The 20,076-nt window shown below is 53.2% G+C and overlaps 1 protein-coding gene and 1 long non-coding RNA gene across 3 annotated transcripts; one reads left to right on the top strand and one right to left on the bottom strand.

Moving 5' to 3' along the window:
* Positions 1–1,161: 1,161 nt before the first annotated feature.
* Positions 1,162–17,427, top strand: LOC148838628 (EH domain-containing protein 2-like). 2 transcript variants are annotated; one of them, XM_088911611.1, is made up of 8 exons: positions 1,162–1,673; positions 2,030–2,538; positions 3,265–3,441; positions 7,015–7,112; positions 11,028–11,251; positions 11,646–11,834; positions 12,742–12,906; positions 14,053–17,427. In XM_088911611.1, exons 2-8 carry the CDS (start codon positions 2,312–2,314, stop codon positions 14,614–14,616), a joined length of 1,644 nt encoding a protein of 547 aa, XP_088767737.1. In that variant the 5' UTR covers positions 1,162–1,673; positions 2,030–2,311; the 3' UTR covers positions 14,617–17,427. The 2 variants fall into 2 exon arrangements, with proteins under 2 accessions (XP_088767737.1, XP_088767736.1); XM_088911610.1 differs by having other exon boundaries at positions 1,203–1,673; positions 2,042–2,538.
* LOC148838627 (uncharacterized) lies at positions 16,284–18,246 on the bottom strand. Its single transcript, XR_016090852.1, has 3 exons — positions 18,133–18,246; positions 17,492–17,674; positions 16,284–16,963 (listed from the first exon to the last, which is right to left on the bottom strand). It is a non-coding gene; the product is annotated as an uncharacterized LOC148838627 (long non-coding RNA).
* Positions 18,247–20,076: the final 1,830 nt, after the last annotated feature.

Genomic DNA, 20,076 nt, shown 5'->3' with positions numbered 1-20,076 from the left:
ACAATATGACAGACTGGACCAGTGATCTCTGGACTACAGGGTTACAACATGACCAAGTCCAGCAATCCAGCCGTTGCCACAGTGACAAAAAATATACTGCCCTATAAAACTATTTTAAATCCTTTTAGGATGCAGAGTGAGGCAGCCCTGGGACTATTGTCAAGAACCTTGATAATTCTATGACCCTGGAGCATCTCATATGTAGAGCAGCATGGTGGCACAGTGGTTAGCATTACTGCACTGTGGACCTGGGTTCAGTTTCTGGGGTGATATGCGGATGGAGTTTGAATGTTCTTCCTGTGTTCACGTGGGTTTCCTCCCCAGTCCTGAGACGTACTGATAGGTTAACTGGCTTCCAGGTGTGAGTGTCAGCCCTGGGATGGACTAGGCTCCTGTGCAGGGTGTATCCTCTGTGCCCCTTGCTTGCTGGGATAGGCTCCGGCTCCCCGCTACCCTGAATTGGATACAGTGGTTAGAAAATGAATGGATGTTGTACTTGCGTCTTGTCTTAGCTTTAGGTTTAGAATTGCAGATTGAGTTAATTTCATGCTAAGGACTTCGGTATCTTTTAATATACCGCAATGTATGCAATAATAAAGGGGCATGCCTGACCACTGTCACATATGGGTCACGTACTGAAGAACAGCTGGTAGTTCATTCACCCCTCCGCCACCAGAGGGCGCCCCAGAGCCAGGCTTGCGCTCAGCCTGGGCCGAGATGGAGCTGGGGGCGAGAGAGGAGCAGTGGGTGTGGGGGAAAAAACCATACAGCTCTTCAGAAAAATAAACAAAAGCTTTTCTTGTCCATTTTTTTTTCCAGCAGCTACAGTGTGAGGACAGTCCATCTCTCTCACCAGGAGCTGATGAGCCCTTTCGCAAAGTGGGGGGGGATCTTGTTCAGATCTTCCTTTGTAGGTGGGGGGGGGGGGTTGGAGGGTGTGGCTGGGGGTGAACACACACTTTTTCCACCCTGGTCAGCTTCTGCAGCTTCACAGGGCGTGCACCCCCAGCGGTCCAGCCTGACCCCCCCCCCACTGTGTGGGGGCAGTGTGTTAATGTGTGAAACAGCCCTGGGTCCCAGACTCCTCCTGGAAACATTCGCCAACTCCCCAGATCTCCCCCCTCTCTCCCTGCCACACCTCCTCCCAGCCTTCCAACCCTCAGACAGCCCAGCTCGTGCTCTGGGCCTGGATGCTGAGGGCGAGAGAGAGAGAGAGAAAGCGTTGTTTTTCTTCCCAGGAACAGGGAGAAAGAGAAGGAGAGGGAGGGGACAGTGCTGGATACGCCAGGGCTGGGCTGGAGCTGCTGCAGCTTCCTTGCGACCGAGCCAGTCGGAGCAGACCAGCTCTCTCTCTCTCTCTCGCGCACACACACAGCAGGCAGCTGAGAGCCGAACCCCGAACTCTTTGGCCAGGTCTCTCCGGTCCCGACGCGCCGAGCTCTTCGCCTCTCAGGGGCGCGAGGGAGCGTGCAGCAGGAGCAGCTTTGCGCTCGGAGGATTCCCAAGAGGCAGAGATTCCCCGCGCCTCCAGGACGCCCTCCGGAAGCCATCATTCCCACAAGAAACAAGGAGGAGACAAAAAGAAGTGGTCTTCCCTCCTTCCTCGGCTCTCCCGATCTCCCGGGCTCGTTTTCCCTGCTGGTTTGGCAGGGGCGGCGGTCTCCCCTCTGCAGGTAAGGCCCTCCCGTGCTGCTGCGGCCGTGCGCCTCCAGAGCTCCCCCTCTTCCTGCCTTCTGCTCTTCCCACCCTCCTCTCCCCCTTGCGCCCTCTGCCATCTCTCCGCCTTGCAGAAAAGAGGGGTTTCTCCTGACGGGGGCCCCTGGGCAACGTGAGCTTTTCACTTTGGCGAAAGGGGTCTGCGTGTGGAGAGCTGAATGTCTCCGTCCATCCAGAGAATCTGTCCACCAGCCCGCCTGATGCACTGATCCAGTCTTCCCTCTACCCATCCTTCTGCCTAACCCATCCACCCTCCCATCTTCCTCAACTATTGAGCCCTCCAGGCCTCTGTCATATCCTAATGCGACTTCAGCTTCTTTTGCAGGAACGTTGGACAGGCAGGGACGCTGACGTCTGTCAGTGTGGGAATACCCAGGCCCGGACCGCGGAAATTACCGGCGCAGCGGGAGGAGCGAGACACGGGGACAGCCTCACTCGGAGACGCGGACGTCTGAAGTGAGCTCCGGGACTCACGGAGGAAGACGGACAGGCAGGCCCAGAGAGAGACCCAGGAGGACAGGCGCAGCCCCGCCCCGATCTCCCTTCACTGCCCTCCGCCGTGCCACCGGCTCTGCGACCCCCCCCTGCGGCCGCGATGTCTCGCTGGGGACGGAAAGGCGACAAGGCGCGGAAGACACCGGAGGTGATCCGGACGGTGACCGAGGGGCTGAAGTCTCTGTACCGCCGGAAGCTGCTCCCTCTGGAGCAGTACTACAGCTTCCACGACTTCCACTCGCCCAGCCTGGAGGACGCCGACTTCGACAACAAGCCCATGGTGCTGGTGGTGGGCCAGTACTCCACCGGGAAGACCACCTTCATCCGGTACGGCCCGGAGACAGTCTCTCTCTCTGTGTCTCTCTGACCGATTCACTGCCTGTACGTCTGACTGAGCTGTCGGTGTGTCCACAACTGCATCTCTGACTGTCTGTCTGACTATCCTGTCAAACTGCCTCTCTGCTGAACGTCTGTCTATCTTGTCTAACTGCCTCGCTGCTGAATGTCTGTCTGACTATCCTGTCTAACTGCTTCTCTGCTGAACGTCTGTCTGACTATCCTGTCTAACTGCCTTTCTACTGAACGTCTGTCTGACTATCCTTTCTAACTGCCTTTCTGCTGAACGTCTGTCTGACTATCCTGTCTAGCTGCCTCTCTGCTGAACGTCTATCCTGTCTAACTGCCTCGCTGCTGAATGTCTGTCTGACTATCCTGTCTAACTGCCTCTCTGCTGAACGTCTGTCTGACTATCCTGTCTAACTGCCTCGCTGCTGAATGTCTGTCTATCTTGTCTAACTGCCTCTCTGCTGACTGTCTGACTATCCTGTCTAACTGCCTCTCTGCTGACTGTCTGACTATCCTGTCTAACAGTTTCTCTGCCTGATTTTCTGACTATCCTGTCTAACAGTTTCTCTGCCTGATTTTCTGACTATCCTAACTGCCTCTCTTCCTGATTGTCTGACTATGCTGTCTAACTGCCTCTATGTCTCACCTGACTGGCTGCCTCTGTGGTTGACTTGGCATCTCTCTACTGCGCCTTCCCTGCTGTGGCAGGTACCTCCTGGAGCAGGATGTGCCAGGGAGCCGAGTGGGTCCTGAGCCGACTACCGACTCCTTCACTGCCATCATGCATGGTGAGGTGGAGTCCCTCATTCCCGGGAACGCCCTCATTGTCGACCCCAACAAACCCTTCCGGAAGCTGAACCCCTTTGGGAACACCTTCCTCAACAGGTGAGAGAGAGGAGAATGGAGATGCGCCGTGCAGGAAAGGGGGTAGGGAATGCACATGGGAGCGCTGTCATCAAGGAAGGAGATGCAGGAACAGGGAGCTGTGGGATGGAGCATGGGGGGTGAGTCATGTGGTGAGAGGAGAGATGTGATTGGTCCACTGGTGAGAGGACTTGGAGAAAAGAGAAATCTTATTGGTCCAGTGGTGAGAGGGCTTGGAGAAAGGAGAGATGTGATTGGTCCTGTGGTGAGAGGACTTGGAGAAATGAGAGATGTGATTGGTCCAGTGGTGAGAGGGCTTGGAGAAAGGAGAGATGTGATTGGTCCAGTGGTGAGAGGACTTGGAGAAAGGAGAGATGTGATTGGTCCAGTGGTGAGAGGACTTGGAGAAAGGAGAGATGTGATTGGTCCAGTGGTGAGAGGGCTTGGAGAAATGAGAGATGTGATTGGTCCAGTGGTGAGAGGGCTTGGAGAAAGGAGAGATGTGATTGGTCCAGTGGTGAGAGGGCTTGGAGAAAGGAGAGATGTGATTGGTCTAGTGGTGAGAGGACTTGGAGAAATGAGAAATGTGATTGGTTTAGTGGTGAGAGGACTTGGAGAAAGGAGAGGCGTGATTGGTCCAGAGGAGGGCGAGATGTTTGTGCTAGTAGAGAGCATGGGAAGAGAGAATTGATCCAGTGGTGAGAAGGGGATGATTGGTCCAGATGAGGAGGAATTTGGGCTACTGGAGCGAGGGCTGGATGTACTGTACAGTATATGCTTTGGCAACACTGTAGTTTACCAGTCCTGACAATAAAGCTGTTTGAATTTGAACATTTGAAGAATCTAACAGGTGACTGGACCAGTGGAGAGAGGAGGGATACTGTAATTACTTGTTTCGAATTTACTTACATCCATCATTGCCGTGGATGTGTTCACATTAGTGTGTCATTAATAAGACCAAGCGTCCAGTATTGTAAACATCTGTAGTCATCGTGGCGCAGAGAGCTGGAAGGAGTTCAAAGGAAAGTGACCTGATGTAACTGCTGGTCTCAAAGGCAGATCACACGTAGTCAAGCTGAAGGAACTGGTAGATCATGAGTGGATTTGATATTGAGGTTTTTAAAATCCTGAAAGGCATAACTGAGTCAACCCTGAGGACTGCTTTAATACAAAGAGTGACACAAGGAGTGGAATGTAAAGAGGAAATTGAGTAAAGGGTGAAAACAAGAGACGCTTCTTTACACAGAGAGTAGTGGGTGTCTGGAACTGGCTCATTCCTGAGGGTGCTTTGGGAAACAGCTGGATGAGGCCCTGGAATCCCTAAGCTGTGGGCACCCAAAGGAGCAACATGGAGGAGGATGCAGCTCCTCTCAGCTCCAGCCTCTCTGGGGCCAGCGGGTGCTCTGCGGATTAGAAACTGACGCACCCCCGCACATGTGGCCAGAGGAGGTGGGGGGGGGGCTGCAGAGCTGCGTCTTCAGGCGGGGTGCACACAGAGCTGGGAGCATCAGGAGCCGGCAGAGAGAGAAGGGAGGAAGGAGACAGAGGGGAGAGAGGAGGAGTGCAGCAGGAGAAAGGGAAAGGAGGGCGAGAGAGAAAGACCGAGGGGAGGGGGTGGTGGGAGAAGGGAAAAGTGCGTCAGTTCTGCTGTGTGGAATGTCGTGTCTCTGTGCCAGACTGCCACAGAGGGGAGGGGTTTACCTTATTTGTGGAAAAACTGAGAAATGGAGGCAGAGGGTGTGAGAGTGTGTGTGTGTGTTCCAGCCCGGGCAGCGAGGGCTCTGCCTGTGCGCTGCTCTCTCGAGCCTGCATCCCCCTGGCACAGGTGCGGGGGCAAGGAGAGGAGAAGGAACCGCGTGAATGTGGAGGGAGGGTGGCGGGGGGGGGGGTAAGGCAGGAGGGAAGGGGCAGCTGTTTGAGACGCAGGGGCGTGCAGAAGCATGCAGAGGGGGCGAGGAGAGCTGAGGTGGGAAGAGAGGAGAGAGGCCGCCGGGGCGGGTGGGAGTCGGAGAGGGACAGTCAGTGGGACCAGACTGGGAAGGAGCTGGAGTGGGGCGTCTCTTCGCTGCTGCTGCTGCCTTACAGGAATGGCGTGAGCTGCAAGGGCTGGGCAGGACTGTGTCCCTCTACACCTCGCACGTCCCTGGGCAAGCGAGTCCCCGAGTGCTGCCCGCCGTCCGCCGTCCAGGGCCCAGGTCCGGGCGCTGGGGCTCATCGAGGCGGACTGGATCGGTCCCGCCGGCCCACGGAGCGCGGGGCTGGCCTGGGGGGCAGGCGGACAGCGGGACACTGGCAGGACAGCTGGCCTGAGCCCCAGTTCAGCTCCTCGGGGGTTCGGGTTGGACAGAGACAGGAGACCCCCCCCAGGGGCAAGAGTGAAGGCGAACCAGACAACGCGTACGGTTGCAAACAAGAAACAGCCCCCTTCTGGGGCAATATTACTACTTCCCTGAGTGTAAAGCACGTGGCGTCACTCTTCGGAGAGTGAGCTGCCCAGTCACCCTGGGGCAAGACGGCTCGGCTGTTCTGGCTGGGGGTAACCCCGTCTCCAGCTGCAGTGTGCTCAGGACATCTCTGTTCGCTCTCAACAGTTTACCAGTGTGTGTATTTGTGTGTGTTTGTGTCTTTTGTTTTTTTCCACCCCGCCCTGGAAGGGCTGCGGGCTCGTTAAGCTCGTTAGCGGGCAGGAAGCGGCCCTGTTATTCTAAATGGTGCCGATCATTAGCGAGGTGTATTGTTTCATGCTGGCAGGGATTCTGATTTTCCTTCAGGAAGCTCAGTGCATTGAGAGGGCCACTCCACACACAATGGGTAGAGGAGGGAGGGGAAATAATCTGGACTTTACATCAGCTCCCCGGGCTGTCGGAGTAACTGCATAGCTGCACAGGGACAGCCTGTACCTCCGGGTCAACAAGTCAGAGGAGAAGCGCAGTCGGTGTGTCCAGTGAGTCCGTGAAATCACAACGGGGCAAAATATGACACAGAGTTCACCAGTGATCTCTGGACTGTAGGGTTACAATATGACACAGACTGGACCAGTGATCTCTGGACTATAGGGTTACAATATGACACAGACTGGACCAGTGATCTCTGGACTGTAGGGCTACAATAGGACACAGACTGGACCAGTGATCTCTGGACTGTAGGGTTACAGTATGACACAGACTGGACCAGTGATCTCTGGACTGTAGGGCTACAATATGACACAGACTGGAGCAGTGATCTCTGGACTATAGGGTTACAATATGACACAGACTGGACCAGTGATCTCTGGACTGTAGGGCTACAATAGGACACAGACTGGACCAGTGATCTCTGGACTGTAGGGCTACAATAGGACACAGACTGGACCAGTGATCTCTGGACTGTAGGGTTACAGTATGACACAGACTGGACCAGTGATCTCTGGACTGTAGGGTTACAATATGACACAGACTGGACCAGTGATCTCTGGACTGTAGGGTTACAATATGACACAGACTGGACCAGTGATCTCTGGACTATAGGGTTACAATATGACACAGTCCAGGCTAATTTGAATGACTTAATATTATATGGGCCTTTCCTGCTTCCTAACCTCTCCGTCTGTGGTAGGTTCCAGTGCGCCCAGATGCAGAATCAGGTGCTGGAGAGCATCAGCATCATCGATACCCCCGGGATCTTGTCTGGAGCCAAACAGAGAGTGAGCCGGGGTAAGAGAGGGCAAGAGAGGTGGGAGGGAAGAGAGAGAAAGGAGGGAAAGAAGAGAGGGAGAGGACAGGGAAGAAGGAGGATGAGACTGTGGGATGTTCATCAGTGGCCTTCGTGTGTCTCGATCTGATCACCTCTCTCCTTCACTCTACACAGCCTATACATCTCCCCTACTGTACAACCCATTCCCCTACACCCTATACACTCCTCCCCTAATATCTACACCCCATTCCCCTACACCCTATACACTCCTCCCCTAATATCTACACCCCATTCCCCTACACCCTATACACTCCTCCCCTAATATCTACACCCCATTCCCCTTCACTCTGTACTCTGGTTCCCCTACACCCTAGACACCTCTCCCCTATAATCTACACCCCATTTCCTTACACCCTATACACCCCTCCCCTATAATCTACACCCTAGACACCTCTCCCCTATAATCTACACCCTAGACACCTCTCTCCTATAATCTACACCCCATTCCCCTAACCCCTATACACCTCTCCCCTAATATCTACACCCTAGACACCCCTCCCCTATAATCTACACCCTAGACACCTCTCTCCTATAATCTACACCCCATTCCCCTACACCCTATACACCCCTCCCCTATAATCTACACCCTAGACACCTCTCCCCTATAATCTACACCCTAGACACCTCTCTCCTATAATCTACACCCCATTCCCCTACACCCTATACACCTGTACACACACAGCTTGTTAGGGACAAAGTGCAGGAAGAGAGACCGAGGGTGAGAAAGAAGTCAGCTCTGGAGCAGGAGAGCTGAGAGAGTTCTTTAAATTCTTTCTCTGCATCTGGAATGCTGCGTGTGGGACAGGCGAGAGAGGGAGTGAGAGTGTGTGTGTGTTTACATACACACGCCTCTGCTGGAATCTCTCTCTTGCACGTCGGAGCCACATGGCTCCGCTGGCCAGTACATCAGGAAGTGAAGACCAGAGCAGTTCCACAGCCTTGCTTGATATGATGAACAGAGTCGTACAGTGACCACTGAGTGTTAATCTGAAGTGCAGGTCCAGATATCAGCACTGACTCTGCTTCACTGGTCATCTGTATCTATAAAAATATGAATAGGTGTGTGTTAAGAGCATGCAGTTGCTGTGCATTATGGGAATGTATATTAGGTCCTCCTGTTTCAACGTTCTGAGAGTGTGATACCATACCGTCTGACACAATTAGGTCTAAAAATATAATTATTTATAAGTAGATCTAAAGAAAATGTGCAACTGATTTCACATTAGAGACCGAATCATTTAAAGAGATGATTTTGTTTCTAATGTGAAAACAGTTGCACCATTTTCATTTGTATATTTCTCATAATTCCTATTGGATTTTTGCTGGGGTAGCTGGAGAGATAACAGGCCTAAAACCGCCTGTCTTCCTGGTGTAGTCCAGCTCATCTAGAGGAGAGGGAGGGGTGGGCAACAGGAATGTAGGAGGAGGTGGAATGCAGAACGAGAGAGATACAGGGATAGAGGCCTGGGGAAAACAGAGGAGGAGGGAGGGGAGGTCTGGATTAACCCCTCTCTCTCTCTCCTGGTGCAGTACTGGTGTGTCTGGATTAACCCCTCTCTCTCTCCTGGTGCTGTACTGGTGTGTCTGGATTAACCCCTCTCTCTCTCCTGGTGCTGTACTGGTGTGTCTGAATTAACCCCTCTCTCTCCTGGTGCTGTACTGGAGTGTCTGGATTAACCCCTCTCTCTCTCCTGGTGCTGTACTGGAGTGTCTGGATTAACCCCTCTCTCTCTCTCTCTTTCTCTCTCTCTCTCTCTCTCTCTCTCCTGGTGCAGTACTGGAGTGTCTGGATTAACCCCTCTCTCTCTCCTGGTGCAGTACTGGAGTGTCTGGATTAACCCCTCTCTCTCTCCTGGTGCTGTACTGGAGTGTCTGGATTAACCCCTCTCTCTCTCTCCTGGTGCTGTACTGGAGTGTCTGGATTAACCCCTCTCTCTCTCTCTCCTGGTGCAGTACTGGTGTGTCTGGATTAACCCCTCTCTCTCTCCTGGTGCTGTACTGGTGTGTCTGGATTAACCCCTCTCTCTCTCCTGGTGCTGTACTGGAGTGTCTGGATTAACCCCTCTCTCTCTCTCTCCTGGTGCTGTACTGGAGTGTCTGGATTAACCCCTCTCTCTCTCTCCTGGTGCAGTACTGGTGTGTCTGGATTAACCCCTCTCTCTCTCCTGGTGCTGTACTGATGTGTCTGGATTAACCCCTCTCTCTCTCCTGGTGCTGTACTGGAGTGTCTGGATTAACCCCTCTCTCTCTCTCTCCTGGTGCAGTACTGGTGTGTCTGGATTAACCCCTCTCTCTCTCCTGGTGCTGTACTGGTGTGTCTGGATTAACTCCTCTCTCTCTCCTGGTGCAGTACTGGTGTGTCTGGATTAACCCCTCTCTCTCTCTCTCCTGGTGCAGTACTGGTGTGTCTGGATTAACCCCTCTCTCTCTCTCCTGGTGCTGTACTGGAGTGTCTGGATTAACCCCTCTCTCTCTCCTGGTGCAGTACTGGTGTGTCTGGATTAACCCCTCTCTCTCTCCTGGTGCTGTACTGGTGTGTCTGGATTAACCCCTCTCTCTCTCCTGGTGCTGTACTGGTGTGTCTGAATTAACCCCTCTCTCTCTCCTGGTGCTGTACTGGAGTGTCTGGATTGACCCCTCTCTCTCTCCTGGTGCTGTACTGGAGTGTCTGGATTAACCCCTCTCTCTCTCTCTCTCTCTCTCTCCTGGTGCAGTACTGGAGTGTCTGGATTAACCCCTCTCTCTCTCCTGGTGCAGTACTGGAGTGTCTGGATTAACCCCTCTCTCTCTCCTGGTGCTGTACTGGAGTGTCTGGATTAACCCCTCTCTCTCTCTCTCCTGGTGCTGTACTGGAGTGTCTGGATTAACCCCTCTCTCTCTCTCTCCTGGTGCAGTACTGGAGTGTCTGGATTAACCCCTCTCTCTCTCCTGGTGCTGTACTGGAGTGTCTGGATTAACCCCTCTCTCTCTCTCTCTCCTGGTGCTGTACTGGAGTGTCTGGATTAACCCCTCTCTCTCTCTCCTGGTGCAGTACTGGTGTGTCTGGATTAACCCCTCTCTCTCTCCTGGTGCTGTACTGATGTGTCTGGATTAACCCCTCTCTCTCTCCTGGTGCTGTACTGGAGTGTCTGGATTAACCCCTCTCTCTCTCTCCTGGTGCAGTACTGGTGTGTCTGGATTAACCCCTCTCTCTCTCTCTCCTGGTGCAGTACTGGTGTGTCTGGATTAACCCCTCTCTCTCTCTCCTGGTGCTGTACTGGAGTGTCTGGATTAACCCCTCTCTCTCTCCTGGTGCAGTACTGGAGTGTCTGGATTAACCCCTCTCTCTCTCCTGGTGCAGTACTGGTGTGTCTGGATTAACCCCTCTCTCTCTCCTGGTGCTGTACTGGAGTGTCTGGATTAACCCCTCTCTCTCTCCTGGTGCTGTACTGGTGTGTCTGGATTAACCCCTCTCTCTCTCTCTCCTGGTGCTGTACTGGAGTGTCTGGATTAACCCCTCTCTCTCTCTCTCCTGGTGCTGTACTGGAGTGTCTGGATTAACCCCTCTCTCTCTCTCTCCTGGTGCAGTACTGGTGTGTCTGGATTAACCCCTCTCTCTCTCCTGGTGCTGTACTGGAGTGTCTGGATTAACCCCTCTCTCTCTCCTGGTGCTGTACTGGAGTGTCTGGATTAACCCCTCTCTCTCTCTCTCCTGGTGCAGTACTGGTGTGTCTGGATTAACCCCTCTCTCTCTCCTGGTGCTGTACTGGAGTGTCTGGATTAACCCCTCTCTCTCTCCTGGTGCAGTACTGGTGTGTCTGGATTAACCCCTCTCTCTCTCTCTCCTGGTGCAGTACTGGTGTGTCTGGATTAACCCCTCTCTCTCTGACCCCCAGGCTATGACTTCCCGGCGGTGCTGCGCTGGTTTGCCGAGCGGGTGGACCGGATCATCCTGCTGTTCGATGCCCACAAGCTGGAGATCTCGGACGAGTTCTCGGAGGCGATCGGGGCTCTGCGAGGCAACGAGGACAAGCTGCGCGTGGTGCTGAACAAGGCCGACATGGTGGGCACGCAGCAGCTGATGCGCGTCTACGGCGCCCTCATGTGGTCGCTGGGGAAGGTGCGTCAGCCCACAGCTGAGCTGGTATAGCGCCCTGCCGCGCTGCTCTGCACTCTGCCCTGATACCCTCAAACTGCTCGGCTTTTCTGCCTGGGCCACAACAATCTCTCTCCTTTTCATCCCCTTTGTGTCTGTCTCTGTCCCTCTCGATCCCCCAAACTCTCCCTCCCTCCCTCTCTCCTGTCCCTCCCTTTCCTCCCTCTCTCCTCTCCTCTCACTCCCTCTCTCACTCCCTCTCTCCTCTCCCTCTCTCCTCTCCCTCCCTCTCTCCTCTAACTCCCTATCTCCTCTCTCACTCCCTCTCTCCTCCCCATCCCTTCTCACTCCGCTCTCTCCCTCTCTCCCTCCCTCTCTCCTCTCTCCTCTCTCCTCTCTCCTCTCTCCTCTCTCCCAGGTGTTCGGGACCCCGGAGGTTGTCCGCGTGTTCATCGGCTCCTTCTGGGCCGAGCCCCTCCTGGTCCCGGACAACCGGCACCTGTTCGAGCTGGAGGAGGAGGATCTGTTCGCCGACATCCAGAACCTGCCGCGCAACGCCGCCCTGCGCAAGCTCAACGACCTGGTCAAGCGGGCCCGGCTCGTTCGGGTTAGTCACGGCCCGGCCCGCTCCGGCGGGAGTGGCGGGGAGGAAACAGCGGGAGAGGGGGCAGCCCTGGAGAAAGAAAGAGCCAGATTTGCATGCATTCCTTCTCTCCTGGGTTTTCCGATCCACCCTCCCACCGCTGCAGAATCCCAGCCCTCTGTCGCCACGGACACCAGTCTCAAACAGAAACAGTGACTTGTCTCTCTTTCTCAGTTTATTGCAGTGTTTGTATTAATCCTATCTCTCGCACTGCAGTGTGTCCTAACCCCTCCGTGTGAACCCCTCTATCTCTCAGTGCAGTGTGTGTGAACCCCTCTGTCTCTCAGTGCAGTGTGTGTGAACCCCTCTGTCTCTCAGTGCAGTGTGTGTGAACCCCTCTGTCTCTCAGTGCAGTGTGTATGAACCCCTCTGTCTCTCAGTGCAGTGTGTGTTAACCCCTCTGTCTCTCAGTGCAGTGTGTATGAACCCCTCTGTCTCTCAGTGCAGTGTGTGTGAACCCCTCTGTCTCTCAGTGCAGTGTGTGTGAACCCCTCTGTCTCTCAGTGCAGTGTGTATGAACCCCTCTGTCTCTCAGTGCAGTGTGTGTGAACCTGTCTCTCAGTGTAGTGTGTGTGAACCCCTCTGTCTCTCAGTGCAGTGTGTGTGAACCCCTCTATCTCTCAGTGCAGTGTGTGTTAACCCCTTTGTCTCTCAGTGCAGTGTGTGTGTTTACCCCTCTATCTCTCAGTGCAGTGTGTATGTAACCCTTGTCTCTCAGTGCAGTGTGTGTGAACCTGTCTCTCAGTGCAGTGTGTGTGAACCCCTCTGTCTCTCAGTGCAGTGTGTGTGAACCTGTCTCTCAGTGCAGTGTGTGTGAACCCCTCTGTCTCTCAGTGCAGTGTGTGTGAACCCCTCTCTCTGTGTGTACCAGGTCCATGCCCACATCATCAGCTATCTGAAACAGGAGATGCCGTCAGTGTTCAGGAAGGACAATAAGAAAAAGGCTCTGATCCACGAGCTGCCCGTCATCTTCTCCAAGATCCAGCTGCAGCACCACATCTCCCCTGGGGATTTCCCTGACTGCGCCAAGATGCAGGTGTGTCTGTCTACCCCACCTGCCTAACCTGTCCATCTCACCGTCTGTCTGTCTTCTCGTCTATCCACCTGTCTGCCTGTGTGTGTGTCTGAGTGCCGCTGTGTGTGTCTGAGTGCCGCTGCGTGTGTCTGAGTGTTGATATGTGTGTCTGAGTGTCAGTGTGTGTCTCTGAGTGTCATGTGTGTTTGTCTGAGGGTCAGTGTGTATCTGAGGGTCGTGTGTGTGTGTCTGAGTCTCAGTGTGTGTCTGAGTGTTGATATGTGTGTCTGAGTGTTGATGTGTGTTGATATGTGTGTCTGAGTGTCATGTGTGTGTGTCTGAGGGTCAGTGTGTATCTGAGGGTCGTGTGTGTGTGTCTGAGTGCCGCTGTGTGTGTCTGAGTGCCGCTGCGTGTGTCTGAGTGTTGATGTGTGTTGATATGTGTGTCTGAGTGTCAGTGTGTGTCTCTGAGTGTCATGTGTGTGTGTCTGAGGGTCAGTGTGTATCTGAGGGTCGTGTGTGTGTGTCTGAGGGTCAGTGTGTATCTGAGGGTCGTGTGTGTGTGTCTGAGTGCCGCTGTGTGTGTCTGAGTGCCGCTGCGTGTGTCTGAGTGTTGATGTGTGTTGATATGTGTGTCTGAGTGTCAGTGTGTATCTGAGGGTCGTGTGTGTGTGTCTGAGGGTCAGTGTGTATCTGAGGGTCGTGTGTGTGTGTCTGAGTGCCGCTGTGTGTGTCTGAGTGCCGCTGCGTGTGTCTGAGTGTTGATGTGTGTTGATATGTGTGTCTGAGTGTCAGTGTGTATCTGAGGGTCGTGTGTGTGTGTCTGAGTGTCAGTGTGTATCTGAGGGTCGTGTGTGTGTGTCTGAGGGTCAGTGTGTATCTGAGGGTCGTGTGTGTGTGTCTGAGTGCCGATGTGTCTGTCTTCCTTTTTTAGTTTGTTAGTAGCTAACCAATCAGAGGACCTCATCCTGCCATTTCCTAAGTGTCCAAGGGAATCTGCTTCAACCACATCGATAGAAAGCTTGTTCTAGACCCCTGCAACTCTTTGTGTAAAGAAGTGTCCTGCAGGCAGCCTTATAGTGTTCTGTGCTCTGGGCTTGATGTGTCAGTAGCGCTCTCGCTCTGTGTCAGAGAGTAACCCCCCTCTCTCTCCCGCTGGGGCCCCAGGAGCAGCTCATGGCTCACGACTTCACGAAGTTCAAGCCGCTCAAGCCCAGCCTGATGGCGGCGCTGGACGAGCTGCTGACCAGCGACATCGCCAAGCTGATGCCCCTGCTGCGCCAGGAGGAGCTGGAGGGCGGGGGGCAGCCCGGGGTGCAGGGGGGAGCCTTCCTGGGCACCCGCGGGGGCCCCTTCTTCGAGGGCGACCCCTTCGCCTGCATCGAGGGCCTGGGGGACGGGGAGCTGGGCGAGGAGGAGGAGGAGGACTGGGTGGTGACGAAGGACAAGCCCAAGTACGACGAGATCTTCTACACGCTGTCGCCCAGCGAGGGCAAGCTGAGCGGCACCAAGGCCAAGGGCTGGATGGTCAGCACCAAGCTGCCCAACTCCGTCCTGGGCCGCATCTGGAAGCTGTCGGACGTGGACCGCGACGGCATGCTGGACGACGAGGAGTTCGCCCTGGCCAGCCACCTGATCGAGGCCAAGCTGGAGGGCCACGGGCTGCCCCCCGAGCTGCCCCGCCACCTGGTGCCCCCCTCCAAACGCCGCCAAAAGGGCTCCGACGCCTAGAGCCAAGGGGGCGGGGCAGGGAGGGGGGGCTGTTGTTGGTGGAGTGTGGGTCGGAGCACAGCTGGGGGGGGGGGGTCGCCCGAGCACCTGCGGGTGGCCAGCCTCCCTCCCTGTCCCTGTCCCTGTCCCCACGCCCGCGCCTTTGCTGTCTTCCGTCCGCTCCCTCTCTCGGCCCATCATGCACTGCCCGGTGCCAGCGGTGGCTCTGCTTGGCTCCAGGCCAGCTCACGCAGCTGCATCCCGCTACTCACTCGTTTCTGGGCTTCTGGCAGCGCATGGTGGGCTCGAGCATTGTCTCTGTCTGTCTCTCCTGTCTGTCTGTCTCTCCTGTCAGCCTGTCTGTCTGTCTCTGTGTGTCTCTCCTGTCAGCCTGTCTGTCTGTCTCTCCTGTCAGCCTGTCTGTCTGTCTCTGTGTGTCTCTCCTGTCAGCCTGTGTCTGTCTGTCTCTCCTGTCAGCCTGTTTGTCTCTCCTGTCTGTCCCTGTCTGTCTCTGTGTCTCTCCTGTCTGTCTGTCCTGTCTGCTTGTCCCTGTCTGTCTCTCCTGTCTGTCTTTCCTGCCTATCTGTCTGTCTCTCCTGTTCGTCTGTTTCTCCTTTCTATTGATCTCTCTCTCCTGTTAGTCTGTGTCTCTTGTCCGTCTGTCTCTACTGTCTATCTGTCTTTCCTGTCTGTCTGTCCCTGTCTGTCTCTGTCTTTCTCTCCTATCTGTCTGTGCCTGTCTGTCTCTGTCCGTCTTTGTCCTCCTGCCTGTCTGTCTATCCCTGTCTGACTCTCCTGTCTGTTCTGTCTTTGTCCTCCTGCCTGTCTATCTGTTCCCATCTTTCTCTGCTCTGCGTGTCTGTCTGTCCCTGTCCTGTCTTTGTCTCCTCCAGCCTGACTCTGTCCCTGTGTTTCTTTGTGTGTCTGTACTGTATGTCTCTCTCTATGCACCCATCTGTCTCTGACTCTCTGCTATCGATCTTAATAACCCCACCAGCCTCCTTTCCCTCACCTCTCTCTTTTATAGATCTAGATAAGCTGTTAAGCAATCCTGTCTGTCTCTCTTATGGATCTTAATATAATCAGCAGGTTTCAGTCTATCTGTGTCCCCGTCTGTCTCATTCCCTGTCCCACACGCTTTCTGTTACTGATCTAACTCAATTAACACCGATACCTCTGATCCCAACGACTGATATCCCAGCTGAGCTACACCACCAGCTGCCGTTCAGCGCTTTTTCAAACCCTCCTTCAGACCTCTGCTACTTTTTATGGACGCTGTAATCATTTTTAACTGCGGATACTGTCCTGGTTCGCTTGTATCAAGTTCATCATATCCTGCACTCATTTGCATCCCAAACCATTTTGTTCGGTCACCTATTCGGGAAGGACGCCCCTCTGAGCATCACTGTGCCCATACTCGTGCTCTGCTCTGGTCTGCAGCCCAGTCGGACCTGCTGTCAAATTGCTCTCCTGTGAGGCCATAGGAGGCCATTTAGCCTCTTGAGCTAGTGTGGCTCCCTTGGACACACCCCTTGTCTTCCAGCTGCCAGGGGGTGGGGTCAGTGATGTCATATGTTATGTCAATGATGTCATCAGCTTCTGCTGCAAAAACATCTACGTTCAGTTGAACGAACCACCTGCAAGCGGAGATTCAGAATGTGAACGAAACACGAGGGTCAGGTCAACTGGAGTCACTGATCCTTTACTGATTGTATTTAAAGTTTCCGGGCAGCTTCGAACTTTCAACAGTCACTTCCACCTCTTTAAAAATGCAAATCTCTCCTCCGCCGAACTGCTGCTCCCTTGTGACTGCAGCGCAGCAGACCAGTGGTGACAAGGAGCCTAGATCGAATGGGAAAAATGTGGAAAACAAAAGTGTTTCAATCACTGGAAAAAAAAAGAACATAAAAAAGTTGCAGGCAGCTACAACAAAGGACAAGTTCAAACAGGTCCCTTAACACTCCAGAGCTCAGCTGCAAGAGTGATAACACCAGGTTTTAGCCAAAAGTCATCACCAGCAACAAGCTAGCAGAGCCTGTATGTGTTCAAAGAACACCAGAAAAACTCAAGCAACAGGAGGCCATTCACCTTACCGGGCGTTTTCGCTTGATCGTAGTGAGGATCTCCAGCTGTTTCCTGAAGGAAGTCCGGGTACCAGCTTCAACAGCACGGCTGGGCAACCTGTTCCACCCTCCCACCACCCTTTGTGTAAAGACGAGCCTTCCCGTTCTCAGTGCCTTTGAGGATTTTGAATACTTGAATCATTCCCCCGCATAGCCTCCCCTGATCGGAATCCCTCAATAAAGAGAGGTGAAGATCCATCAGCCTGTCATTCTGAGGCACCAGCGCTCTTTGGTGGACACGACCCCTGTATTTTCAGGATGGAAAGAATAACATTACCGTTCCCTGGACAATGAGACCTGTAACCAGGGAATACGTGTCTGCATCCACCCTACCTCCCCTTACACCTGCACTCACTAACCGTCAATTGAAAACCGATGAGTGCCCCAGTCACGAGAGCATCTTTACTCAGCTTCCTGTAAGGAGCAGAGTCTTTGTGTTTTTTACACAGAACTTGTAACAGTTTAGCTCTTACTGTCTGTCAATCACGTTAGGCGGCACCAGGTCTCCATGTACTTTGGCAGAATGTCGTGTATGCAGAAAGCCAAGGTCACTTCCTGTGGGCTGGGGCAGTGCTTGCTGTCTGTTTTATAATTATTTTCTCGGACGACCATATGCGTCCTGACTGCTGTATAGCGAGACTCTCTCACGACGCCACAGTCGCTCTTGTGTGTTCATTATAAACGACACTCAATAAACAGTTTTAACACAGCACCGCGTCTTCGCCGCTTCTTAAATGTGCTAAAATACTGGGGCGGGTTTGATCAGCTCTTACCAGCTGCAGGGGTTGTGGAGAAGCTGCAGATTTGGAAATACAATAAAAAAGTTTGGAAAACACACGCGTGCCACTGTAACATCTGTACTTCACTTCAGATAAAAGCATCAGCCAAATAGATGAGTAATAATCTTATCTGGTGGCTCCTTAGAGGGTCTCTGACACTCAGCTTCAGCAGCAGGGCTTCTTAAAGGGGAAAGGGGAAGAATGAGCAGAGAGAACAGATAATTGATTAACGAGCGCCAGGCAGATTTCTTTCTCGTGTATAATAGCAGTCAGCTGTTTCCATGTTCCTCCACAGTGGATAATCAGAGACACACTCACACTGGCACAGTGTGCGCTTATAAATACAGCTGTGTTTAAGACAGAACACACACTGACACCCTGCAGACAGAACACATACTGATTTTTTTTTCACAGCAGACACACTCAGAGACTATATTACATACTCACACTGATAAACTGCACATACAACACACACAATGACAGGCACTGTATACTCACACTGATACACTGCACACACAACACACACAATGACAGGCACTATATAGTCACACAGACACAATGACAGCCACTATACACTAATACACAGACGCACTGCAAATACTGTACACACACGATGACGGGCACTATATACTCACACAGTCACACTACACACTGCACACTGCGTGGATAGGGGATTGTCTGTGTGTCCCTCTCTCTCTCCTCCCTCTCCTCGCCCCTGGAGAGCAGTGAGAGTGGCGCTCCAATGAGTCAGGTCTCAGGAATGTGCTGGGCTGGGCTCCGAGTTATTAATATTCCCTGCACTGGGTTCTCCCAGCTTCCATGTGCTCTGCTGGCCTTGGAAAACATGAATCTCTCCCTCACCCTACCTCCCCTTCCTGTAGCTCTGTGCGAGAGTGCGCTCAGTATGTGTGTTCACTCTTCCCTCACTGGCACACGAATTCAAGCTTCACAACACCAGCCTGCCTGAGCTGCACCTCCCCTGCCTCTTGAGAAGAGACAAAGACTGTGTAACTGGACCAGTGGTCTCTGGACTACAGGGTTACAATATGACACAGACTGGACCAGTGATCTCTGGACTGTAGGGTTACAATATGACACAGACTGGACCAGTGATCTCTGGACTGTAGGGTTACAACATGACACAGACTGGACCAGTGGTCTCTGGACTATAGGGTTACAATAGGACACAGACTGGACCAGTGATCTCTGGACTGTAGGGTTACAATATGACACAGACTGGACCAGTGATCTCTGGACTGTAGGGTTACAATATGACACAGACTGGACCAGTGATCTCTGGACTGTAGGGTTACAACATGACACAGACTGGACCAGTGGTCTCTGGACTATAGGGTTACAATAGGACACAGACTGGACCAGTGATCTCTGGACTGTAGGGTTACAATATGACACAGACTGGACCAGTAATCTCTGAACTGTAGGGTTACAATAGGACACAGACTGGACCAGTGATCTCTGGACTGTAGGGTTACAATATGACACAGACTGGACCAGTAATCTCTGGACTGTAGGGTTACAATAGGACACAGACTGGACCAGTGATCTCTGGACTGTAGGGTTACAACATGACACAGACTGGACCAGTGATCTCTGGACTGTAGGGTTACAACATGACACAGACTGGACCAGTGATCTCTGGACTGTAGGGTTACAACATGACACAGACTGGACCAGTGGTCTCTGGACTATAGGGTTACAATAGGACACAGACTGGACCAGTGATCTCTGGACTGTAGGGTTACAATATGACACAGACTGGACCAGTAATCTCTGGACTGTAGGGTTACAATAGGACACAGACTGGACCAGTGATCTCTGGACTGTAGGGTTACAATATGACACAGACTGGACCAGTAATCTCTGGACTGTAGGGTTACAATAGGACACAGACTGGACCAGTGATCTCTGGACTGTAGGGTTACAACATGACACAGACTGGACCAGTGATCTCTGGACTGTAGGGTTACAATATGACACAGACTGGACCAGTGATCTCTGGACTGCAGGGCTACAACATGACACAGACTGGACCAGTGATCTCTAGACTGTAGGGTTACAATAGGACACAGACTGGACCAGTGATCTCTGGACTGTAGGGTTTCAATAGGACACAGACTGGACCAGTGATCTCTGGACTGTAGGGTTACAATAGGACACAGACTGGACCAGTGATCTCTGGACTGTAGGGCTACAATATGACACAGACTGGACCAGTGATCTCTGGACTGTAGGGTTACAATAGGACACAGACTGGACCAGTGATCTCTGGACTGTAGGGTTACAACATGACACAGACTGGACCAGTGATCTCTGGACTGTAGGGTTACAATATGACACAGACTGGACCAGTGATCTCTGGACTGCAGGGCTACAACATGACACAGACTGGACCAGTGATCTCTGGACTGTAGGGTTACAATAGGACACAGACTGGACCAGTGATCTCTGGACTGTAGGGTTTCAATAGGACACAGACTGGACCAGTGATCTCTGGACTGTAGGGTTACAATAGGACACAGACTGGACCAGTGATCTCTGGACTGTAGGGCTACAATATG

Source organism: Atractosteus spatula, chromosome 3, assembly GCF_055471065.1.
Source record: "Atractosteus spatula isolate fAtrSpa1 chromosome 3, fAtrSpa1.hap1, whole genome shotgun sequence".
In the NCBI taxonomy this organism is placed as follows: domain Eukaryota; kingdom Metazoa; phylum Chordata; class Actinopteri; order Semionotiformes; family Lepisosteidae; genus Atractosteus; species Atractosteus spatula.
This window is presented reverse-complemented; position numbering and strand designations above follow the sequence as displayed.